This window comes from Ctenopharyngodon idella, chromosome 3 (genome assembly GCF_019924925.1).
Source record: "Ctenopharyngodon idella isolate HZGC_01 chromosome 3, HZGC01, whole genome shotgun sequence".
Lineage (NCBI taxonomy): Eukaryota > Metazoa > Chordata > Actinopteri > Cypriniformes > Xenocyprididae > Ctenopharyngodon > Ctenopharyngodon idella.
This window is the reverse complement of record NC_067222.1, coordinates 32324683-32352190: the sequence shown is the minus strand read 5'-3', so window position 1 is coordinate 32352190 and position 27508 is coordinate 32324683. Positions and strand designations below refer to the sequence as shown.

The following is a 27508-nucleotide window of genomic DNA, read 5'->3' as shown; positions in this document are numbered from 1 at the left end:
TTTCAACATTGTATCAAATCAGCATATCAGAATGATTTCTGAAGGATCATGTGTCACTGAAGACTGGAGTAATGATGCTGAAAATTCAGCTTTGCATCACAGAAATAAATTATATGCTAAAGTATATTAAAATAGAAAACCATAATTTTAAAATGTAATAATATTTCACAATATTATTGTTTTTTCTGTATTTATTATGAAATAAATGCAGCCTTAATGAGCATAAGAGACTTCGTTCAAAAACATCAAAAATAGAAATGTTTCCAAACTTTGACTGGTAGTATATTTTGTCACAAAAAAAAAAAAATTCTATTTCAAATAAATGCTGGTCTTTTGTTCTTTTTAATTCATCAAAGAAAAATATTAAGCAGTGCAACTGTTTTCAACATTGTTAATAATACGAAATGTTTATTCTGCAGCAAATCAGCATATTATTATGATTTCTGAAGGATCACGTGACATGAAGACTAGAGTAATGATGCTGAAAACTCAGCTTTTGACATTACAGGATATATTACATTTTTAAAATACATTAAAATACAAAACAGCTATTTTCAATTGTAATAATATTTAGTAGTACAGTTACAGTAGTACACAGTAGTACTGTTTTTACTGTGTTTTTTTTTTTATCAAATAAATGCAGCCTTGGTGAGCATAAGAGACTTCTTTTAAAAAATTTTTAATAATTCTTACAGACCCCAAACTTTTTAACAGTAGTATAGGTTGATTTCCCCATTCATCAACACACAGCAACAATGGCACAACCAATGGTGTGAATTTGGGGCAGGACTATCTATTTGTTTGACCAATGGTTGATGGGTTTTGCTGATTTTAGAGGAGTTTTGCCCACTTTTAAGTGGTTAGGTTTGGAGACCATCTTAAATCAGCTAAGAACAGCAAATCAGTGTAGTTTAGCAGGGTCGAGAAACCTTTTTATGAGCCAATACACAACTCGTGGTCACTTTTATTTATAATATTTCAGCTATTTGAATTCAGTTTTCAGACTGATTCCTTTGATTAATGCTAACACTGATCTGACCAGTCATTTCCTGGAAGATAGGTGCAATTAAACTAAATGAAAATTAGTGTTGTTTGTTTGCTGTCCACATGGAGTCATTTACTCTGCAAGCCATAAAAATATAATGAATGACAGAAAAAATGTAGAAAACAGACATTGCACAAGACAATAAAGAGGAAGGGGGATCATTAGACCTTTTGGAAGTCACACAAAAAGTCTTTCTGGTGCTCTTACCCTCTCCCCTCTTTCTCTGTCTGTCTCCCTCTCTTCAGAGCCTCTCGTGACAGGAGTTTCCTGGAATAAAGGAGTCCATCTGCTTTCCATTCAGGCACATAATGCGTTTCAGGAGACTACATTTACCCCCCAACACACACACACAAAACACAAGAGTGCTCATTCACCCCTTTACCCAGAACTTCACACTTACTTGTTAATGCAACTGCACAGTCTCCACGTTCCAGCACTAACCAAATAATAGAAGCCGAATTTCACTTTGCCATTCAAAGTAGATAACCCTTCTGTGATTACATCATGATAGTCTGGAGTCAGACAAGGACTCTTATAACTCTTATGTATAACAACTACTAAGTAAACAGAGTGCAAAAAAGTTAGTAAAAAGGTACATTTTTTATTGTGCATTGTCTACAGTTGAGGTTTAAGAACAGGCATTTGACATTTGTTGCTTGCTTTAGAGTGAGAGTTAAATATTTCTGTTCCCATCACTGAATTGCTTCCATTTCCTGAAATGCCTACATCACATGTAAAGCGAGCCAGACAGGGGGCGTGACTTTCTCTGGGCGTGTGCGTGATGAGCCAATCACCTTGCGATAGCGAACGCATGGGGTGACTCGCCCCGCCCCTTCACTCATGCTACTGAGAGAGTCTGCATGCTCATGTCCCGCAGAATCAGAGACGCGGCACAAGCCGATAAAGACGCGATGTTTTATCTACTCTCATTTTGAAAGTACCCGTGGGATCAAAGTCTTCTATCAGTCTTTTTCTGAAGTTGGACACGTATCTGGATATACCCCGTGTGATAAAACGCGCCATTTCTCAGTAGTCCCAGCCGAAATCGAGGAGTTTATTCTCTTGAATCAGTCCAATTCATGCGACTAGACATCCTCCATCTGTCCCATCTGCACGACAGCACCGGGACGGTGGACATCACTGGACATTTACGGATAGAGACTGGACGACACGCCGTGATTTGAATGCCTTTGCAGGGACTTTGGTGGCTTGTGTGCTGCAGACAAGGCTTCAGTTTGCTGGCTCGGGATCATGGAGAGAAAGAGGAGGAAGAGTCTTTCGAGTTACGCAATCAGGACGAGCACACACACACTGGACGGGTATGTAGACAAAACTAAAGCTGTCTCAAAACATAGTAAGCTGACTACCTAGACAGCAGTTTTGGCCATCACAGTATGACATCCGTCATGGTTCATTCCTTTAGTTTAAGTTAACTAATATGTGTTGATGTTACTCTAACTTTTTAAAAACGTATATTTATCATTTTCAAATGGTCTAGTAACTTAATACTTTTCTAGTCATTATCACAAAAGTAACAAGTAAGTTTCATAGTTTCAAAATAAATTAACACATCTAATTTTCTGGGAATGTGTGGTTTAGATCTCACTTTCAACTAGTATGCCAATTCCAGTTTAGTAACTTTTTATTTGGTACTAGTACTTTTTGTAGGTATAGAAACTCTCTCAATAGTTACTAGTATTTAGTCCTCCTATACTAGTACTTATTTACTAGATACTTGTACTTATTTATGAGACCCTACTAGCATCTAATCTGAATATCATTAGTTATATTACTTGTCTTGCTAGTCACAATTGCCTTTTTTACGTGCCATGTATAATGATTAAGTATTAGTGTCTATTTAATAAGTACTATTAAAACTAATGACTAGTAGTAAAATAAATAAGTGCCTATGTAAAGAATAAGTGCTAGCAGTTAATGGAATAGCTACTAGTTTTGTATTGGTATAAGTGCTAGTATCTAATGAATAAGTACTAAAATGTAATGAATAGTTACTAGTGAAATTGGAAAGGATACTAGAAAATTTTTAATTAACATTAAAATTATAATTTGTATTATTTATTGCCGTAATCAGAGGCATTCTCAAACATTCTATACATGCGTATGATGCTCAAAAGAGCGTGATTTTTTTAAATATTCATTCATCTATGTGTGAATTATTTATAATAATGTTGAAATATATTTGAAGCAGCACTGACATGGACAAATGTATTGATTTCTCAGTTTTAAGTGGTGGAAATGGAGTGTGATGAGAACACCAAGGTTATTCTAGCAAAACCAGTTTTACTGGTCATATTTTGAGAATTAAAGAGAAGCACTCAAGCTTTGCATGCTAGATACCAGTGCTTCCCATATATAATTTGTGAGACTTTCATACATACATGTTCACTATGGTTGTGGTTTTGAGGGCTTTTTAATCCTAGCAACCCTATTACAGTGAAAAAATGAATGACACAAAATATGTAGTTGATCCTTTGTCTGTACTTCTTATGTATTATTTTTCCACTGTTCCTACACACAAGAGCTTAATGTTGAGGTGTTTCATGATTAGCCTATGTGCGTTAAAAGGTATAAATCATAGCGAAGAAAACAGAGATGAAGGGTTCCTGTGAAATGTAATGAACAGTGAAGGGCATTCAGCTGAGCCAGCACTCAGGTTCCCCATCTATTTTACGCCTCTGTGCAACTGAACACATCCGCATGATCAAATATTTAATAATGGCTCCTCTGTCAGTAAAATCTCTGGTATTGATCCCCTCTTGTACACTAAATGAGTTTTTCAACAGCCAGTGAGACTTTCTCACACTCACACAAAGGCTGTTTTGAGCTGTTCTGAATTAAAGCAGAAATATTTCCAGTAGACCCTATGTACTTCCTGGGATGGCTAATCGCCGACAACTAAAAGTATTCCACACTCAATTATAACCCAACACTCACATGTAATGCTGACTTACCTCAAATGCACTGTCTACAGTTTATATCAGTCCTCCGATAGGCAGGTATGAAGAGATATTGACATGTCTGGACATATGTACACACACACTTTATGAGTCTTTCACTGGTTTTATAATCAGGCCCATATTGTGAAATCATGTTACACACAATACACTGGACCAATCAATAAGAAACAGCCTAAGGGACCTTTTGCAGCAATCTCTTATGGACTGACCTCTTATCTCCCCTACTCCCTTTTTCCCCACCCCATCCATCCTCTATGGACTAATCACTCTAAAATCAATAATCTCCATATTTCCTTGAAGTCTTATGCCATTAACCCATTTATGGCTCTGTGAAGGATTTCTGCATGTGTGCGCATGTGTCAGGGTAATGGGGGTAGAGAATATAGGAGGTTAATAGGTCAGTGCATCCCCCCTTTTCCCCAGGGTCATCATGCGCCTATTTTTTTTTTTTCTAAAGAGGAACCAATGGCAGTCCTTATAAACGAGAAAAGACATGTCCAAAGGAAAAAAACCCCAACACTTTTTAAAGTGTAAGATGAGATAGTCTAAAGGTACAGACTAAATTTAGACATCTGAATGGGTGATTTCTGGAGTTTTAGACAAACTCAGTTTGAATTTGATTGCATGATTAAATTTGATTAATCTGATTCATTGAACACAGCCAGACTCCGGTATGTGATGTAACCGTTAGATAATGTTACATAGTCAACTGAACGGTTACCACATCTTTGGGTATCACATATACAGTAATAAAACAGCTTTAAAGACTTGATAATCAGCTCTAACTGTTTGAATGCCTGTTGTAATATGAATTACCATTTGCTGAGTCATTGTTTAAGGGCACACACAGCCTGAACTTTAATTATGATTCATCAGCCTTTTCTTGCTGTTGCACCACCACAATTCACTCTTGCTATTTTCACTGTAGCCACGGTGACATTATTGATTATTGTTAAAAAAAAATATTGATATCTAGAGTGCATTTGCAAAGCCAGGCTTCCTCTTCATGCCAGGCAGGATCAATAGTCCGAGCAACAACCTTCAGTTGTCCTTTCTAGAAGAAACGGTGTGGTTGCTTCTTAGGTCGTGATGACGTCTATTTTTTGTTGTTTATAATTAGCACTCTACCCTTTGGGGGTTTGGACTAACAAAGCTGATTCTTTAAGGACATGTTGGAAAATTTAGCTAAACTGGTAACTGTGCAACATGGTAGCTGGTTTATATCAAAATCCAGGTTGACCATCTTAAGCTGGTCCAAAATGTTCTACCAGCCCATGATCAGTTTGGACCAGCTAATGACTTGCTTAAGGTGCAGTTACATTTACTGGCGAATTTCCGTGTGAGAAACCCAGTCATATCACTGAGAATCCACGCAAATAGGAATTTCCCCATGCAGATTTCACATGGGGTTTAAGTTGGTCATGCGAATTCACATTGACACATCAAATCCAACAAATCCATGACAACAAAAAGCTGCTTGGTTTGAAAGTGACTTGTGTTTCATACATCGCTGTACTACCAACAATACAATGGACCTTTTTGCCCTCTAAATTTCTCTAATGTGACCACACCTTTAGACTAGCTAGCTACCCTATTCCAAAACATAGCTAACAGCTTACTGGATTTTCCAATTGGGAATTTTGCAGGCTAAATCAGTTTAGCTTCATTTATATAAGTTTAATGTCCTTCAAAGAACTGATTAAGGAAGTTTAATTACCCATTTTGCTCAATTTGATGAAATATTAGCAAGCTTTTTCCCCTAGTCAGACTTAAAACCAGGTACTTAAGGAAGTTGGGCTTTAACTGTCAACTATTATTGCCAGAGAGGAAATGCATGCTTGGAAGACACGGAGGGTCTGGAGAGGACTGGTTTGGCTGAAGTCTAGGAAAGCCCGCTCCGGAAACATCCATTGACGTGTTTACACAAAGACCTCCTCCATTGCACCCAACCCTCTGTAGGCCACACACTCAAGCAGGTGGTCAGACCCCACAGACGTGTGTGTTTGGATACTTCCTCTCTGCAGTGACTGTTAACGGTCCTTTTTTTTTGTGCCACAGGAGACCGCAGCTGAATGTATCATCTCGACAGATCCACCTTTAACCCGAATGTACATCTGAACTATATTTATATGCTGAAACAAACCCTACATTTCCAGTGTTGGGGAAAGTTACTTTTAAAAGTAATGCATTACAATATTGCATTACTCCCTAAAAAAGTAACTAATTGCGTTACTTAGTTACTTCTTTTATGCGTTACATTACATTTGCGTTACTTTTTCTCAAAAAAGGGCTTGCTTGTTTGTTTTTTTAACAACAAAAAAGTTCTATTTTAACAAATGTTAAGGCCCTTTCAAATCTAAAGTGAAATGAATAAGCTTCAGGCTGAAGGAAATGCATATTTATTCCTGTACAGTAGAAGGCGCAGCTCTAACAAACCTTTCAGCTGTGCTGCCGTTCTGGATTAAAGAAGAATAGGATACAGGAGAAGGGAGTTCAGCATATTTCTAAATCTAATCTAAAGACTGTGTAATGCGTTACCCCCAACACTGTACATTTCATCCTAGTATAGTATGAATATTTTGGCTCATAACTTATAATGCTAAATTAAAGGGTAATAGTTCAAACAAAAATAAAAATTCATTCATTATTTACTCACCCTCATGGCGAATGACTTTCTTTCTTCTGTGGGACATAAAATAACATATTTTGAGAAATGTTTCAACTGTTTTTTTGTCCATACAATGAAAGTCAATGGGGTGCAAAAACAGTTGAAACATTCTTCAAAATGTCTTTCTTCCACTAGAGAGAGCAGGTTTGGAATAACACAGAGGTGACAAACTTTCCCTTTTAGGCCATTATAGCCTGTTGGAGGTGTGCAGCACTGTAGTGCTGGTTCAGGGATCTGCTCCTCCATGTGAGAGACTCTTACGTCAGCAGTGGTCCCGTAATCAAGCTGGCCAAACAGACAGCAGGCGAGCTGAAAGAGTGCCTCTGTTTGTCCTTCATGCTCTTGCTTTCCCCCCTCTTTCCTATTTTAGAGTGACGAACTACCCTCGCTTCACTCTTCTGTGTTCCTCTTAGGAGACACAGAACTTTCTTTCTTTTTGTTTTTGACATTCAGGCTGTGCCTTGAAGATGTTATGACACCAGGACACCCGCCCACTGCAGCTGTTGAGGTGAGGAGCAGGGCATCCTGGGAAAGAAACACAAACTGGCGGGAGTTTCTGGCACAGACCTGGTGCTGTTAATGTATAACTGTAGAACCACAGAGCTTTGAGATGGTATTTCCCCCACACCCTCTACAGCGAGCCAAAATCGTGCGCTATGCAGGTTTAAATTGAGGTTTAATGTTTTGTTGTTGTTTTTGTTACAGAGATATGGGCAAAATAAACTGATTTTCCATAACGCTACATTTGTTTTTCCCCTTATGTTTTCACTTTTTAGTCTTATAGTTTGCCAGCAACACACCGTAATTTAGACAAACTGTTACATAAACATAAAAACGGGTTTGAGTGATACTTTGAAATTCGGTATAAAAAGTTGAAGTGTTGGCGTTTCACATAACAAACACTCGGGAAGAAAAAGGTGAATTAATATTATGTTTTGTTTGGCTAGTCCTGCCTGTCCCTAAAAGTCCCTTCAGGGTAGAACCATAGGAAAAAAAAAATGCACACAGACGAACATCTGCTCCAGAGGCCCGTGGTTGGCAGAGCAGTGGCATTTCCGCCTGCTTACTCAACCCTGTCTCTTGGGGTATACGAACGGAAGTGAGCAACGGAACAAACCCATCACGGCATCTCCTGCCCGGATGATTCATCCTGCTCCTCATCCCAGAATGCTCTTGCCAGAGGTCCCGCTCACACGCCATACCTTTCCCAGTCTTCCTAACTGACTTAAACCCCTGATCAGACTCTACTTGGATATAGAGTGCTGCAGGGAGGACATATTTTTGTAGGCCAAAACCCAGTAACCAGTTCACATTTTTGAACTTCCAGTTCAATCGTCCCGAAGTCAATGCTTTTTTTTAATAGATTATTGGCTAAATGTCTGAAATAGAGTCTGGTTTTTGAACACTAGGTCATTTTTTCATGTTTTATTCCACAACATAAAATACATGAGTAATACACAATTTCGATTTTTTTTTTAAAAATTCGATTTTTCTTGTTGTGAAAAAGGCAGTTGCTAACCTCTGTAGTCCCATTTAGCCACTTGTTATCAGGTACATTAAATGTCATCACACCGAACAGGAAACTTCATCTTCTCACTAGTCCGCTTTTTACAACCTCATTGTGTTTATAATTGTGCTCTTTCAAGGAATTTTTTTTTAAAATAAAGACTAAATAAAGAGTTGTCGGAAGCTTATTAATGGTGATGCTGAAGTAATTTGACCATGGTGTAGTTTTTTTATAGCCTATGTGTAGCTGTTTACATCATGGTGATTGTATTTAGGCTTCAAATTCCTTCAATTTTGTGTTCATTTGTGAAGATTATCATGATGAACCAAACATTTTGATGGTCACAGACCTTTTTTTTTTTTGCAATAATCCAATGGAAAAATCCTGTTGGGTTTTTGTTGTGTGAACCAGAGAGCCGGGTTGGCCAACAAAATGATGTCATCACTCTATTGTGTAAAAAACCCCCCCAAAAAATAACTAAATAACTTTGAGCATTGTAAACTCTTGATATGTTTTGGGAAGTGGCTTGCTGTGGAAGTCATGCTACCAAAGAAGAATTTGGATCTGTCCTTTCCTGAAATTCATCTGATTTTGATGAATTCTGAATTCTAATCTGTGCTTTTGTGCCTAAAGCTCTACGGGTTAAAAGAAGCAGCATGTGTCACTCAGAGGAACTGAAAGGTGAAGAGAGAGTGAGAAAGAGAGGTTTAATGACACCTCTCAGTCTCTCCTGCTGAGCCTGTCCAACATTTATGGTGCCTCTCCACCCTGGTTAAACATTAAGCGAGTTTCATTATACACACCCCTTTTGCTCTGTAACACACTTTACCTTCTTTCTCACCTCCATCCTCCTGCTCTTTTATTTCCACTCTTCCTCTGGCAGAGACCACAGCCGTCCATCTTACTAGGCCATCATTGTGAATGCGTGTGTGTACTAAACTTAGCAGCTGTAGTTGTAAATTGTGGCGTGCTAATTGTGAAGCGTCTTGCCACTGACCTGGATGGCGTTTCATAGATATAGTGCCAAACCTGTCACATGCACCTCAGAATGCGCTAATATTTTAATGTTTTCTTGACACGGTGATTTATTACGTTCAGATAGTGTTCAGTGATACATTTTGCTGCATTTAAACGAAATTTTGCTAATACTTTAGTATGAGGAATAATTCTTACTTTTAACTAGTTGTTTATTAGCTTGCATATTGACTGTTTATAAGTATTTATAAAGCACAAATTAATGCCTCATTCTGCATGACCATATTCCACATCCCTTAATCCTACCCCGTTCCTAAACTACAACTACTACCTTACTAACTATTAATAAGCAGTAAATAAGGAGTTTGAGGTGAATGTCGTAGTTAATAGTGTTACCAAAATTTTACAAGAAATCTAATTTAAACTCGGAATAGAAAAAGAAAAATGGTATTTGCTTTTCATTGAAATGTTTAAGTTTCTTTGAAAGTGTTTGTGTAATAAAAGAACCGTCTTCCTGACTCCTTAGCCTCGTGACCCTCAGGAGCCCCCGGCCCAGCACGGAACGTTCCTCCGAGGCTGTGCCAAAGCCCCGAAACATGATGCCACAGAGCGGCACAGACTTGGACACACGCTCACGCACACACACATAGAAGTGCGTGTCTGTGAAAGAGGTCAAGGTGAGGGGGGGTTAGAGTTACAGCTGATGTGGGGAGTCAGAATGAGTCAGTTTACAGCCGGGATCGATTTTGATAAACCTCACCAAGTCACTGGACCAAAGGGCAGAATCAAAGCCAACGCATACCAGCCGTTAACGGGAACCCGCAGACAAGCCGAGCGTGGCACCGCAGCCCGGGCCTGCCAGTGGGTGGGCGGTTGACAGGGGTCAGATGGTCATCTCAGTGGGTAGAAATACATGGTTGTATAAATGAGTCTCCTTGTAATTTTCCTGGAAATCAACTTTAACTAGAATCCGCTCATAAACAGTATTTATTGCAAATTGCGGGCTGCTCTCTGCCTGTATGGCGCAACACTGCTGTTATTGACTACAGCACCATTCACAAGAAAATTGCTGGCAAAACGGTAGGAGCAAACTAATCCTTCAGGACACTTTTGTACACGTTTATTTGTAGCCATCACCTCCCAGAAGGTATCGAAGGCTTCACTCTGTGTGTGTTTTAGGTTAATAGTGTTGACAGAGGCAACATAATTCAAAGTAGGAAATATTTCCCTCTGTGTCTTTTTTCTTTCTTTTTTTTTCTTTTTCTCTTCGTCCCCTCCTCTCGTATGCCATTAAAGGGATGGTTCACCCAAAAATGAAAATTCTGTCATTATTTATTCATCCTCATGCCTATGGAACACAAAAAATATTATTTTTGAAGAAATGTTCTAAAATTGAACCCTGTTTTTTCACTGTATTGAAAAAATCTTTTCAATACAGTTTTAGAAAAAAATTCAATTTTAGAAAATTTCTTCAAAAATATCTTCTCCGTGTTCCACCGAAGAAAGAAAGCCATACAGTTTTGGAACAACATGAAAATGATGTTTAAATAATGACAAAATTTTTATTTTGGGGGTAATATTCAGGTTTACATGTTTGTCAAGTAGCACAGAGAGGAAACTAAAGCTGACATCAGATCTGTCCACAGGGAAGGCCAGTGTGTATTTACTGTCCACTGGGTGTGAAGGGCTGGCTGCGGGACAGAGTTGGTCCAGAGGGGCTGGGTGGGGCAGAACTGGGTTGGTATTGCGTGTAGACGGATTGAGCACAAAAGTTCTCTGTATCTTTGTCAGTTCTGTGAACGGCCCTCGTTTTGAATGTTATGATCTGCCTGCAGCAGTTGAGTATGTATGTGTGTGTGTGTGTGTGTGTGTGTGTGTGTGTGTGTGTGTGTGCGTGTGCTTGAATCCACTGCCAATTACTACAGAAGAGGTGCTGTTACTAAGTGCACTTGTTCATAGGGGTATGCATATGTGTGATTGTGTGTGTGTGTGTGTTTATGGCCTAGTGACTAAATTACTGAAGAATGTTAGCCAAATCAGAAAAACTCAAAAGCAAAACTCAACCTTTTGATTAAGAGGTCAAAAATAAATTAAAGGGGTCATGAAATGGATTTTTTTAAATTATTTTATAATGATTCCTGAGGTGCACTTATAATGTTAATATGATTTTTACATCAAAGAATTGTCATAATTTAGAAATAAATGGCTATTTTCTACCCTGATTTTAGGCCTCTGATTTGAACGCTCTGTTTTAAGGGGCGTGTCTGCTGTGAGATTTCAGTGTAAACATCCACTGCTGTGATTGGCTGACATCTTACATGTGGAATCCTTTCGAATACTTTTACCACATTTTTACTATTACAGCTGTTGAGATTAGCAAATCATGAAAAGTGTAGATTATTGCATTATATTAAATATATATTAATATAATATATTAAATCTATTACTTATCTATCACATGGAAGGTTGCAGTGATGAGCATTGAGCAGATGACAGTCTGTTGATCATGTGAATGCAGTGATCTCGTCGTTGCAATGCAATTTCTGCGCTCTCACGAAATGCTTTCACCATAACTAACTAACAATGCAAACATGATTTAAATACAGTAAGAGATTCACTGTGTAGTGTAAGAGCATCACTATAACGGGAGTTTTAAACTCGCGCTGCGTGATCGACCGCTTCAGCCATTATAAAGAGAGTGTTCTTTGAAGTAAAAATACTAGGATTATTCATTATGAATTTAACTGTCATTACCGGTTTAAAAATGAAATATGTTTGCGGGGTCCTTGCTGATTCCAGAACAGTTGTTTCCTGATCTTTGAGCAAAAGTTTTTGGGCAAAGCCAATATCGTATTGCGACTTGTTCTCAAAACAGTCGTTGGTAAAATGTACAGTATGCAAGTCAGCACTGACGTGACTAGGACGTTCGTTAAAAATAAACTGAATCCATTTTTCTCTGACATCGCTATCCATATGCAAATGATTGTGCCCCTGTGACGTCACATGCCACCTCTGTTCCAAACAAAGCTTTTTTACAGCTTGATTATATAAATGCTTTTTTATTGATGACAAGGACGTTTTAAGGTTATGGAACTTGAATGATAAAAAGACCTCTTATATGCCAAAAGACCAAGCAAAATTTGATTTCTCATGTCATGACTCCATTAAAAAAACGAAATATGCATGAATGAATCATTCACAATAAGATCAATAACATGCATGTAGAAAATATATAGGGTGAATTTTCATTTCATCAGTTCTTCCAACCGCTTATCCTCTGTAATGCCTTTTATTTATGTCAGTTTATGTCAGGGTTTAGGAATTGGTTAGAGAAATAATAGTAAATAGATTTTAACTTTTATACATTTTAAGGTGTTCTGGGTGTTTTTGCCGCATTGCAATACAGCTTCTAGGATTGTGTTTGTAGCACAATTATGTGCAGTGTTCTCTGTGTTTTTTTAAATTTTTTATTAGCATGTTTCCTATGCAGTTGCTAGGGTGTTCTGGGTTGTTTTTAGTGCGTTGCGATATGGTTGCTAGGATGTTATAACTGTGTTTTTAGTGCATTGCTGTGCAGTTAGTAGTTTCAGCATGTGGCTTTGCAGTTGCTAGCGTGTTCCGACTCTTCTGACTGCGTTGTTACCAGGTGAAAGTTGTAAGTCCACAGGGAAATGAAATAGCACGTCCCCTTGAAAAGCTGCATGATTTGACAAAATCAAATAGTGCAAGACTAGTTTAGTATCTAAGGATTTGTTCAAATACCTAACCTTAAGCGTGAGTAGTAATAGTGATGTTTGCCTTGTTTAGCTTAATTTAAGAACAATAGAGGTCAATGGGAAGTCCAAATTTAGACTGCTGGGTGATTTTGTGTGATAGTTTCAGAATGTTACACTATATTATGTAGCAAAAAGGAAGTATGGTTAGTTTTGTACCACTCCGCTTTATATCACCAGAACACTGGAGATTTTCTCCAACCAAGGGAGACTTTTTGAGTCCAGGAAATGACCTTATGGCTCACAGCACTAGACTAGGCATTTGTACAGTTGTTTGACAAATTGCTATACAAATTACATGACTAAATTCATCATTAATTCATAATTCTGACTGATGAAACACCATACAACCAGCTGACTGCCAATACCACCAATTGCTACATTTTCTTTTGGTTAGCTGCGTTGAGCCACATCAAAGGGTTTCCAGGTCATTCAGTTTGACCTTTCCTGCACCCCTACTGGAGTCCAGAGCTCTTTTCTGGTTCCGTCTTCCCCTCTTTAATATGAGCTCTGAGATTGGGAAGGGGAAGCCAGACCTGAGGAATGCACTAAAGAATCCGGACATCCCCTTGAAGCTTATAACCCCCCACGCTGTCAATCATCTGCATAGGCGTCAACAGCCAAAACATCTCCGATAGCTAGTTTTTGAGTCCACTATTCTTTTTAGCACATTGTGAATGGTTTGTGCAACTAGATTGGACAACAATGGACATTTTTGTATAATACTACCACTTTTTTTTGTAAGAACAGCTGTTTCATGACCAACTTTTTTTTTTTTTAACCTGGAATGTCAACAAAATGTAGTTTAAAATGTTTATATTAATACTTCTATTACTTCAATTTAACTTATTATTAACTATAGAAGTGTATTATTAGCTTGTTAGTTGCTATTAAATTTTGCTGATTTTAATTATTGAGTATTGCACAATTACACTGGTCACTGTAAAAAATATCCTGTTAAATTTTACAGTATAAAACAGCAGATGTGGTTGCTAGAAATTCACCTTAACATACAGTGGGGATCGAAAGTTCGGGCACCCCAGGTAAAAATTTGTATTAATCTGCATAAAGAAGCCAATAAAAGATGGAAAAATCTCCAAAAGGCATCAAATTACAGATTAGACATTCTTATAATATGTCAAAAAAAGTTAGATTTTATTTCCATCATTTACACTTTCAAAATAACAGAAAACAAAAAAATGGCGTCTGCAAAAGTTTGGGCACCCTGCGGAGTTTATAGCATGCACCGCCCCCTTTGGAAAGCTGAGACCTGACAGTGTCATGGATTGTTCTCAATCATCGTCTGGAAAGACCAGGTGATGTCAATCTCAAAGGTTTTAAATGCCCAGACTCATCTGACCTTGCCCCAACAATCAGCACCATGGGTTCTTCTAAGCAGTTGTCTAGAAAACTGAAACTGAAAATAGTTAACGCTCACAAAGCAGGAGAAGGCTATAAGAAGATAGCAAAGCGTTTTCAGATGCCAATATCCTCTGTTCAGAATGTAATTAAGAAATGGCAGTCATCAGGAACAGTGGAATTTAAAGCAAGATCTGGAAGACCAAGAAAAATATCAGACAGAACAGCTCGCAGGATTGTGAGAAAAGCAAGTCAAAACCCACGTTTGACTGCACGATCCCTCCAGAAAGATCTGGCAGACACTGGAGTTGTGGTACACTATTTCACTATAAAGAGATACTTGTACAAATATGGTCTTCATAGAAGAGTCATCAGAAGAAAACCTCTTCTACGTCCTCACCACAAAAATCAGCGTTTGAAGTTTGCAAATAGACATATAGACAAGCCTGGTGCATTTTGGAAACAAGTCCTGTGGACCGATGAGGTTAAAATAGAACTTTTTGGCCGGAATGAGCAAAGGTACATTTGGAGAAGAAAGGGCACAGAATTCAATGAAAAGAGCCTCTGTCCAACTGTTAAGCATGGGGGTGGATCAATCATGCTTTGGGGTTGTATTGCAGCCAGTGGCACAGGGAACATTTCACGAGTAGAAGGAAAAATGGATTCAATAAAATTTCAGCAAATTTTGGACGCTAACTTGATGCCATCTGTGAAAAAGCTGAAGTTAAAGAGAGGATGGCTTCTACAAATGGACAATGATCCTAAACACACCTCAAAATCCACAGTGGATTACATCAAGAGGCGTAAACTGAAGGTTTTGCCATGGCCTTCACAATCGCCTGAACTCAACATAATTGAAAATCTATGGATAGACCTTAACAGAGCAGTGCGTGACAGACAGCCCAGAAATCTCAAAGAACTGGAAGACTTTTGTAAGGAAGAATGGGCGAAGATACCTCAAACAAGAGTTGAAAGACTCTTGGCTGGCTACAAAAAGCGTTTACAAGCTGTGATACTTGCCAAAGGGGGCAGTACAAGGTATTAACTCCGCAGGGTGCCCAAACTTTTGCAGACGCCATTTTTTTGTTTTCTGTTATTTTGAAAGTGTAAATGATAACTTTTTTGACATATTATAAGAATGTCTAATCTGATGCCTTTTGGAGATTTTTCCATCTTTTCTTGGCTTCTTTATGCACATTAATACAAATTTTTACCTGGGGTGCCCAAACTTTCGATCCCCACTGTACTGTGACGTTGTTTCAGGTATTACGGGATGGCATATCGAAGCTTTTCACAACTTAGAACTGTATATTTTATTAAGTGATATAATGATAATATACTTGCCTAAATCTTTTTTAACATAAAAGGTACTGATCATAATACAGGTAGTTAAATATAAAGCCACATGATGAATCATAATTCATCGTAAGTGGCCTATTCATAGAAAATGGCCAATGCTATAATATATATATATAGATGGTGCACAGGGTCAAACAAACAGAGACAAAACACCATTAGGTTAACACAGCACACTAAAATAAACATTAACTAAACAAACAGGAAATGGAACAAAACACTCTGATGGACATCAATGATGACACAAATGAGAAGACACTAACTTTGGTACCATGCCAACCCAAAACTGAAGTAGCAAATCAAACCGTATGATGTTTGTTAAAGATATCGAAACAGAGGAAGTGAAAGAGACTGAATGTTCTCCATGTACTGCACATCCTTTGAGAATATGTAGCAGAGTTTACTGGAAGGGAAGTGTGAGATCAATACCTGCCAGATGCCCATGTGTTCTGTCCTTTCTCCTTTACAGGGGCAACTAGAGGTCACTCTGTCTCAGCCCACTCGCACAGCCAACGGCACACCCTGGTGAGTTCAGACATTAATGATGTTTAATAGGACGTGTGTGTGTGTGTGTATGTGAGCGCGCATGTGTGTCTGTCTTACATCTCCTTCACCAACCTGGACAGAGGGAGATGTGAATACAAATAGATTTGTCAGTCCGTACAGCACATACTCTTAGAAAAACGTATTGTGGCGGTACAGTGACAGTGGTATCAAATTGAAATACCATGGTATTTTGATATATACCAGCATACAGAAAGTAGCTCTTACTCTCACCATGGCTGCATTTATTTGATCAAAAATACAGTAAAATAGTATATTGTGAAATATATTATTACAATTTCAAATAGGTATTGTTCTCTATTTTAATATTTTAAAATGTAATTTATTCCTGTAATGTCAAAGCTGAATTTTCAGCATCATTACTCCAGTCTTCAGTGTCACATTATCCTTCAGAAATCACTCTAATATGATGATATGGTACTCAAGAAACATTTCTTATTATTATCAGTTGAAAATGACTGTACTGTTTAATACTGTTTGATGAATAGAAGGTTGAGAAGAACAGCATTTTTTTTAAATATACGCGTCAGTTTATACGGCCGCTTGTAAGGTGGTATGTGGGCCAGCCTGACTGTGTCATAGCTTTGGGTGTGTCACAGCACAAAGAATCAAACACATACAGAAAATGTTTTACTGTACAATTAATCACTATAAATGAGCAGTTATTTTATTGTATTATCAAGATTGTGAAGCCTTGAATCTAGAGCAAGTGTGTGTGTGTGTTTAAGCAGGTTGAGATTTGCTTGAAACCTTCAGCCAGACAGTGACTCAGTCTCTTTTATCACGTTTAGAGGTCGCTCAGTCTCAACACGGATTAGACACATACGTCCTGTCATCCTGAATGCTTTCTGTCTCGCTCAGCTGGCTGAATGTGGAATGTCTTGGCAGTATTCTTGAGTAAACTGTATTATTTTTAGCAGAGGTCAGAAAGTCTCACTCCATCATACTGTCCTCAATCACCATATCTGAAAAAATGTATTGTCTTTGTATCTGTCTTTTGGTTTATTTCCTTTCTCTGCCTTTTTTTTTTTTTATCTCAAACAAAAGAACATTTTGTTCATGTTTTGGCTGTAGGTTTCAGGTCTTTCTCCTCTTGGCCAGCTGTTCTGCACTGTCAGTCCATTTAAGGGGTCAACCTGACAGGTCACAGCTTGGTGCTAATGTGTTTCCCACGTTTCAACAGCTGAGCGCCTGGACTTTCATGGTTTCTAATATGTTGTGTTTCCATGTTTTATGGGGACTTTCCATAGACATTATATTTTTTATACTGTACAAACTGTATATTTTATCCCCTAACCTTAAACCTAACCATTACAGAAAACTTTCTGCATTTTTAGATTTTCAAAAAACATAAAATATGATTTATAAGCTGTTTTCCTCATGGGGACCAAAAATGTCCCCACATGGACAAGGATTTCGAATATTGGCATCTTTGTGGGGACATTTTGTCCCTATAATTTAGGGAATACCTGAAACACACACACACACACACACACACGTTTACTTAGCTGTCTAAATGGTAGCATATCATAGACCTCTATTGTTGTTATATGAAGCTAATTAAAATTACTAGAAACTAATCCAAATATATAATTACTAGGAAAGAAAGCAAACTTTTTAGAATTAACAAAATATTATCTTTATTTATGAATAATTTTTCCAAATGAGGATGTTCCTGAATGTCCCCCATTTTCTCTACTTATAGGGACAATTTTGCCTTCTGTATATACATACACATGTGGTCAAGTGTGTGCAAGCCTTCCAGCAAGGGCATAGCTTATTTGGTTACTAAATAAGCAGCACCGCATTTTAATTGGATTAAAATCAATCATCTATTGACTACAGTTCAACACGGCACATAAGTGAACTATAGTGAATATGGAGATTGTTGCACACTCTGAAGTGTACTGCAGAGAGAAGTATGAAATAAAAGTGTAAACAATGAGTGAAGAACCTACTTAGTTCTTTGTTTATTTGTAATGTCATGATAATGTCAGCTATGACAGTGGGGAGTTAGCAGTTATCACAGTGACGAACCAATGATTTATTTAAACTTCGAGAGTGTGTATGTGTGAGTATAATGGGTTACTGGGTTATATTAGCTTTTATCATTATTGTGTTAACCATTGATTACTCAAACTATTGATGTCTGTTACTGTAAGTCACGTGGAGTTGGCAGTAAAAGTTTTACACACACACACACACACACACACACACACACACACACACACACACACACACACACACACACACAAAAGAAAGAAATCCCCTTGATTCAGTGGACGTTTATGGAGGGGTGCATAAAATATGTTTCCCTTCTTTCTACCTTTCCTCCATCCCTCCATTTCTTTTATCAGTTTCCTGTCAGTGTAGGCCACACAGATGGTTTAGGTTAGTGAGCCTAGGCCACAGAGAGCGTCAAAGAGGGAGGGATACGCACACAGTGCTACATTGCCTTCATATTAACCGTTTTGCCTGGCAGTATTACCAACCCCAGAGTTTCCAGTTCCATGACGCTATTCCACTGAAAACATACAAAACATCTGAGTTCACGTCTTCAACCACAAGGTAGTTTCATTCGCCCCCCTCACATGTGAAAAAACTTAATCCTTAAATCCTCAAATCAGTTTTCCTCTTCTATGTTTTGGCATTCAATAACATTTCTTATTTATTCATTTTTTTAATATTATTCACATGCTGCACAACTACAGCATATCCTTTTAGGTTATATTTTTTGCCTTTAATATGATCGGATAGTTGAAGCAGAGAAGTCATAGGAGAGGGAAATGGGATGGGGAAAAAAAACGTGAACTTGAAATTGGATTGCCTGAAGCACTGTTGCGCTGGCCACAAAGCAATGTTTCTGACATAAAATTATTTACAAATATTAAATGTGCATTAATTGCAATTTATTTCTAGTCTTTATACAACTAAAAACTTCTTGTTACTGACCCTAAAATAGTAAAATAATAAATAATAATTTTAATTGTGCTTATAAAAGTACTTTAACTACCCAAGTGGCCCCCAGGTCATTTGAGTTTGAGACCCCTAATGTGCAGACTGTTTTTTTTTTTTTTTTTTTTTTTTTTTTAACCAGCTGGACTGCAGAGGTTTTTTGGGGAGTAAATTTGCTGTCACTTCCATAAACAAGCATGATTTTCCTTTCCTTTCAGGGTGTTTAATTTGACATCTTTCACCAAACAACAGCCACCTTCTCAACAGCACTTTCCACGTTCCCTTCCAAATCATCTTTTCTGTTCTCTCTTGCTCTCTCTAAATTTCTTTAACCCATCTTATAATGAGTTGAATTGATGTCTATGTCTCTTTCCCTTATCCATGTTTCAGTAAAGTCAACATACCACTTGATTGACAGTTCGTTTTGATATTTTGTCTTGGCCCCTTTATCTTATGTTTCCATTTATTTGCATTTCTCTCTTGCCTTTTCTCCCTCAAGGCTTCCATGTCTAGATTTGGAGAAAAGCACACTCATTTTCCTCTCCTCTTTCTATTATTCCTGCCGTTTAATCCTGTGTGACAAATTGCTTCCTGTTCTGCTCTCCCTCTTACAGGAAGTCGACTCGTAGGCCCCTCTTGGGGGCCACTGTTGTGGACTCTGGGAAAAGAGTGGGCCGTAGTGGGTAGGTTTAGGATGGGTTTGATTGGACAGCTGTGGAAACCTTGGAGACCCCCAGCCCCTCTAACACACACACACACACATACACACCACCCTCACCCCCCTACAGATCCTCTACAGCAGTCCAAACCTGCGTTCCAGCTGTGACTATTGAATAAACCTCTACTTTACAGTTTCCAGACTTAAACTTCAAATGCCTCCAACATCTAACACATACTCACTCACACAATCACATAGCACAAGTCTGGCTATGAATTTCAATCTCCCACAGGAAAGAAAATGACAAATGAGACCTTTAAATGTCTGTTAATTCTTCTGCTCCACAAACAAAGAGCAAATGGAGTTTTTTTTTTTTTTTTTTTTTTTATGATCAATCTCAGGAAGAGCTATATTTTCATCCAAGTTGAGTTTATCAAATTGTGATAAACAGTTCTGAGGAAATTGGCACAGTATAAAACGGTAATGGTATTTACTGGGAAAGCCTTTTGTGGCTCTTTTATTACATGTAATAAATGAATTACATTTTAGAGTGCGACAAGTGCTTTGCCAAATTTCATCTGCAATCAGTGGTAAATACTTTACATTAAAGAGCCATAGGAGCCAATCATTTTGATAGGAAAATTTAAAGGGATAGTTCATCCAAAAATGGAAATTATCCCATAATTTACTCACCCTCAAGCCATCCTAGGTGTATATGACTTTCTTCTTTCAGCCTAACACAGTTGGAGTTATATTAAAAAATATCCTGGCTCTTCCCAGCTTTGTAATGGGACTGAATGGTGCCCGAGTTTTTGAAGTATCAAAAAGCAGATTCATCCATTATAAATGGAATCCGTATGTCTCCAGTGGGTTAATAAACGGATTCTGAAGTGAAGTGATGGGTTTTTGTAAGAAAAATATCCATATTTAAAACTTAATATACTATAATAACTGGCTTCCAGCAACTGCCGTATACGAGTCTAGTTCTGGTGAAAGAGTGACCTCTGACCTGACACGTGACGTATTGATGAATGCAGAAGTGTAGAGGATAGAGCAAAACAAAACACCGGTCATGAATTAGAACGAGAGTTTTTAAAGAAAAATGTTGGAGGATTTCGATATAAGAGAAGAGGAGCTTGAGTTTGTTGCCTAGCCCTATTTGTTTGAACCGTGAGGGCTGTCTACTCTCAAGTTTACGCTACTCCTACATCAATTTTTTTATGTTGTTTATGTCTATGTGGTGTTTTTAATATGCTTTAAGACAAACCATGTGCAAATTCATGTCAACACCATTGAGTATTTTTATTTATTTTTTTTCTTAAAACTGCAGTGAAAAAAAAAAAGACAGTCTCAAACCCGCCGTTTGAAATCACCGGTGTCTGTGACGTCACAAACTACCTTGTAACCAATCATGTCAACATGCCGGCGGGATTTAGCATATCATTAACAGCGAACTAGCAGGGGAGTCTCGAGAGAAGCCGGGTTATCCAGATATGTTTTTTCTGTTGATATGAAAAATCGTGTAGATTTAGCAATATGGCAGGTGTATGATGTACATTACGATTATGATGAACTATATGCCTTTCTCCACCGACTTTCTGAGATGTTCAAAGCGTTTGTAAGGATACTGATTGTTATAAGACAGCTGTCTGACTCGTGAATGGGAACATGATTTGTGTCACATTAGCAATACATAATTAGCTGTTTGAAAACAGTCAACCAAAAGGCTAATCATATTAATTACCATTATGTGTCTGATGTTGTAAAGAGCGATACCATTGTGCTGCTTTTACCTCAGTAAGTTGAGCGAGTTTATCTCTGAGATGGCCTGAGCGAGTGGAGGGGGGGCTAATTTGCATTGATCCTCATATACTAAATGAGGCAAGGGTGTAGAGTTACATTCAAGCTTTTTTAAATCATGAAGAAATTTTTTCACAGGAAAAAACGTTTAAATATGGCATTTTGGTGATTAAAGATGAGTTTTAGGGGATAAAATTATTGACTACAGGGGGACTATAAATATTGATATTTTTTCTTACAAAAACCCATCGCTTCGCTTCAGAAGGCCCTTATTAACCCCCTGGAGCCGTATGGATTATATTTATGATTGATGGATGTGCTTTTTTGGGCTTCAAAATCTCAGGTACCATTCATTCCCATTATAAAGCTTCGAAAAGCCAGAATATTTTTTAATATAACTCCGATTGTGTTTGGCTGAAAGAAGAAAGTCATATACACCTAGGATGGCTTGAGGGTGAGTAAATTACCATTTTTGGGTGAACTAACCCTTTAAGATGTAAATTGTTCAGTCACATGACATGAGACAAAGTCTCATGACTTTATCTAGGAATTTATTTGGTAAGAGTATTTCCATTGTAGTTTATGCTTGTCTTCTTACCAAATAAAAAATGTATTTACCTCAAGCGAGCATATCCTTTTTTTCCCCTGTGCATCACCTCTTTATAATTATCTGAGCTATGCTATTCACATTAATTTTATAGCTCTATAAAATTACATTTTTATTTTTCCAAGTTAATTTTAGAAGAAACTTCTGGGGTAAAGTTAATAAGAAACACAAATGAGAACTTAATAAAGTCTCTTGAGCAATCAAAGATCAGTGTCTAAACAATAAAATATTAATTTGGGCAAACATATCCACACAATCTGTAAACATACATGATGATCTCATCATGCTACATATTAATCGTTTAAAAATGATCACATCATCATCATTTAAAACCATATTTTCAGTCAGAATGGCAGTGTCTCGTTCATTTCAACATTCCTTTTTCTATAGAGGAAATATTACTTTGCTTCTTCCTCATTCAGCTGTCAGGATGGCCGAGTCAGAGTGCATGGGTTTGGCCTAGTGCCATGCTGATGTCACTGTGTGCCACTCTTATCCTATATAATAGATCAAACAGTCACACCACGCCAAACCCTGTGCTTTATCAGTGCCTTCATGTGTAGGTGTGGCATTTCAAGTTCAGACACACAATAACTGCACAGACACGTATGTGTGTGTGTGTGTGCATGTGCGCGCACTGCTACGCATGTGTACATGTATACTTTGAGAGGTTTGAACGAGACGTGACCTGCTTCGTGTCGATCGGGAGCTGGTATTGTTAGGTAATCAACGACATGTAATTGTGTTGCATGTTATCTGGCTCTGAGGGTCCAAGGTGCTCATATTGATCAAGAGTGGCTCATTCACTCAAAAGGGCACCACTGTTTAGACAGCCAAAGCCCAACTACTGTAACCCTTACTTCCTGCCTTTCTTGCTTTCTTTACTCACTAACTGTATTTTCCCGGAGAAAAGGGCAGATAACATGGTTTTGTGATCATGCCTGCACTTTAAATAAAAAAGGTTCTTCAGCCACTTAGAAACCATTCTGTTATCAAGAGCCATTCTTCACTATAGAGATGTCTTGATATGTCTATCAATCTATTGATTGTTCATTCATTGTATCCTTTTTATCTATTTATCATTTGTTTGTTCGTACGTCATATCTATTTATCTATCACTGCATCTGAAATCAAATACTTCCCTACTGAGGACACCAAAAGTAGTATGTCTGAATACACAGTAGGCGAAAAGTCCCCAGATGAAATACTGCTTTCGCCGAGATTCTGAAGTGGCCATTCGATGGACACTTTACTGCCCCATGAGGCCATGGGAGGGGATTTATGAATGGAAGTGAAGTGTTCTGAAATTCATTCATACTATATAGAAAATACTTTTTTAATACTCGTGAAGTAAACTCAAATTCAAAAGTAGTACCTACTCTATATGCGATTTCGGACGCACCATCCATCCATCCAAATCAAGTTCATCATTCTTGAAGAAAGTATTCAGTATAACCCTGAAATCACTTTATTTTCTACGGTATATAGAGTCATGGCCCTTGTATATAGCCAAAACTCTGTCTGTGCCTGCTGTTGCAGTTACGCCAAAGTGCCAATTACATGCTGCATATACATGCTGTTGCAATCAGGCCTTAGATTATGAATTCCTATTTTTTTTTTGCACACTGTATGTTGAGTATTACGGGCTCCTGTACTGTCATGTTCTGTACAGAGGTAAGAGATAATCTGATGAGTCAGTGTTTCATATCTCTCTATAACTTTTAAGTGAAATGAGGCGTGCACTGACTCCGATCTGGATCAGTCATCGCCTGCTGTTCCGGTTTTTCAGTTTAGCACCAAAATATTTATCCTTTTAGGTCACCGTCACAGACTTCTCTGGACCCCATATTCATAAAAACCTTTTTTAGTTTTACTGATAGTCTAGACAGATAGTAAAACATTTCTACCTCCCGAGACGTGAGTCATAAAGCTCATCTCCACTTTTATACCCCATATCCATAAGATATCTTACTGCCTCTAAAGTCTCTATATAGCAGAGTATGTTGATCTGTATCTGCGTGCTGGTCTCATTCCAGCAGCCTCCAGCAGAGATAGAGCTCGGCTCACTTTATCTGTGTGTGTGTGTGTTAATGCTGTCTAGATTAGGATGAGGGTTATTCTCATGCCTGAGGGACAGAGAAGGTTTTTTGTTAAAACCGGATTGTTGATCTTGATTCTGCTCTGATCCATAAACCGGTTCTGGCAGGTTCTGACCGGCTGATTCCAGCCTTCACAGCTCTTGCGAATGGAGGCTTCCTCTTTTTGTGCTCTCTCTCTCTCTCTCTCTCTCTCTCTCTCTGTCTCTCTCTCTCTCTCTCTCTCTCTCTCTCTCTCTCTCTCTCTCTCTCTCTCTCTCTCTCTCTCTCTCTCTCTCTCTCTCTCTCTCTCTCTCTCTCTCTCTTCCTGATGAATGTCTGTAAACTCTTGAATCTGTCTAAGTTTCAACTTAAATTAGAGAGTGATGCAAATCTGCAGGGATCGACCACTGCATCTCCATTACACATATACACTTGTAAACAGACCAGTAAATAAATATACAGAACATCGATATGGTTCGAGAGATTCAAAGAACACAAAAATACTCAGATGCACAATTATCATATCTGAGGTTAGTGAAGGGGCAGCATAATCTTAGGCCTGATTGGCAGGCTTCAAAATACAGCATTAGAAAGTCTGCAGCCATAATGTAGAACTGCTTTAACATAAAGCAAAAGTTCACTTGAAAACGATTAAAAGATGTTGTCATTATTAAGCTGTGTGGCAAATATCATATATTTACCATTCATGTACTATACATGGTATTCCAAGGTATTACAAAGAATATTAAGGTATTATTATTGATGTACCATATTGGCCAAACTATTATAGCATGGTATAGCAGTACCATATTATTATATCATCATAATATTATGCTATTAATCTAGCAGTACCATGTTCTCTGGACTCTCAACTTGATTGACTTAAAAAATGGCTAATTTGGGTGAGAAACTAGCAAGTCCAATAATTATTGTCAAATGAAGTTCTGACTTCAGATAACAAGGAGGTTCAGTCAGGAATGTCTTGTTTGATTAACCAGCACACTGCCACATTCAATTCCTCCAATACAGCCCCACATTTGTGTGTGTGTGTGTGTGTGTGTGTTTTAGACCGTCTGAGTGCCAGCGTTATCAGAGTGAATATCTATCTGTCACTGTCTGCTTCAAGGTGCTTGTGCTCCCAGCATTCCCCAAATCATCCTCTGATTAATCTTTTACCTGTTCGTTACAAGTTGTTATTCTGCTCTTTTAGTCCAAGCGTACAGTAGACACTTGTGGCCTTGATTTTTTTTTTTTTTTTTTTTTTTTTTTTTTTAATCCATGATGATGATAATATGACTTGCTTCTTGCAGGCATCAAATCAGCAACATTCCATATATATATATATATATATATATATGATGAGGAGTGTTCCATTAAGGTCCTTTTATAGTATAGCATATTTATTGCACCCACCAATTTTTTTTTTTTTGTCCCAAGTCCTGTGAATTTTAGTGACAACTATTTTCTTGCCCCTAGACCACTCTTGTTCTCCTCGTCTCTTCCTAGTTCTCTCTTTGCGTGCGAGTGTCCTTGGCGTCTCTTAGTCACGTTTATTTTCAGTCTTTTCCCTGGCTGCCAGACCGATAAAGCTCTCCCTGCCTGGCCATGGTGGTGGAGGGATGTGCGTGTGTGTGTTGTGTTTGTGTGTGAGATGTGAAAAGTCTGCATATGCGAAGTGGTTTTGAGCTATATTGGAGTCCGTTTTAGCAGCAGAATTATGATGTTGACCCCAGCTTTCCTCAAGGGATGGGTGTGCATATATGTGTGTGTGTGTGTGTTTTGGGGGCCAGGGGAGGGGGTTGTACAGTACTTACTGGGTTACAGTAGGCACATTGCTGACGTCTGTGTTGTGTTCCGTGTTGTTCAGTCTGTCAGGAGTTCCTGAGGAGAAGAGAAGTCTCATCACACAGAAGAGCAAGATGACAATGGACGAAGACCCAGAGGTGCTCGTGAAGGGTGAGAAAGAAATTCATATGTCATTATGGCTATAAAACCAGATGGACTGTTTGCATGCATTGGTGCATTTGTGGGTATAACATTGTCCATTATTAACATTGAATCTACTGGTCACTTGGAATCAGATTGTTCTGAAGTGAATCAGATTTTTGCTTGTTTCTGTTTTATTGTGAAGATTGCAGTTTCTAAGGTGCAGTTTCTAACTTTATCTGTAGTGAGCTAATCTGAAATCTGACGCATAACTACCTCTCTATAAACCAGGGTGCAGCAGGCTAAACAGTGGCCACGCACATATTCTTGCCAATCTTTGTGAGGACATTCATTGACACAATGCATTTTCTAACTCCTTACCCTTACCTTACCCATCACAACTAAGTGCCTAACCTGAACCCTTACTCTAAACCTACCCTTAACCTAAATATAACCTTATCCCTAAAAGCAAGTCTTGACCCTGGAACAGGCCTTTAAATTGGTCTAAAGTGAAAAAGTGTGTACAAGTACACACACGCGCGCACACACACACACACACTTAGCAGTCTAACTGGGGACATACCATAAATTTTAAAATAAAGGTAAATATTATATTATATTATATAACACTATATTACTGTAATTTAACTCAAATAAACAGAATAAAATGGACCAATTTTGTTTGCAGACATTAATGATTTTAAACATAATCATTATTGATAATTATTTACTACAGATACTACAGATAAATATTTACTACAGATACTACGGTTCAAAATCAGGGTATTGTCTAATGTTTTATGCTCATGAAGGCTGCATTTATTTGATCAAAAATACAGTAAAGCGGGAATGTTGTGAAATATTATTACAATTTAAAATAATTGCTTTCTATGTGAATATATTTTAAAAAGTGATTTTTTTCCTGTGATGTCAAAGCTGAATTTCCAGCATCATTACTCCAGTCTTCAGTGTCACATGATCCTTCAGAAATCATTCTGATATGATGATTTGATGCTAAAGAAACATTATTTATAACTTATCAATTTTGAAATGTTGCATTATTTATTATTATTTATTATCGGTTATTGAACACTAATAATCAGTATTGTTATTTGTTGGGAAAAAACAATATTAATCAATCTGACACAAACCAAACTATTAAAACCATTAAAAATATTTACATTAAAAAAATTATGCATATTTATAAATTGTTTTTCAAATGAGTACAAGTACTACCCAAAGGAAGTTTTTGTCGTCTT

At 37.8% G+C, this 27508-nt stretch overlaps 1 protein-coding gene across 2 annotated transcripts in view; it reads left to right on the top strand.

The window, feature by feature from the left end:
* Positions 1-1656: 1656 nt before the first annotated feature.
* plekhh3 (pleckstrin homology, MyTH4 and FERM domain containing H3) overlaps positions 1657-27508 on the top strand; it is a 44991-nt gene continuing 19139 nt past the window's right edge. The window contains exons 1-3 of one of the 2 annotated variants that reach the window (XM_051886338.1): positions 1657-2364; positions 16131-16186; positions 26191-26279. In XM_051886338.1, coding sequence (XP_051742298.1) covers positions 2230-2364; positions 16131-16186; positions 26191-26279 — 280 coding nt within the window. In that variant the 5' untranslated portion in view covers positions 1657-2229. Of the gene's footprint in view, positions 2365-16130; positions 16187-26190; positions 26280-27508 lie in introns of those variants that run through there. The other variant, XM_051886339.1, reaches the window with a different exon arrangement.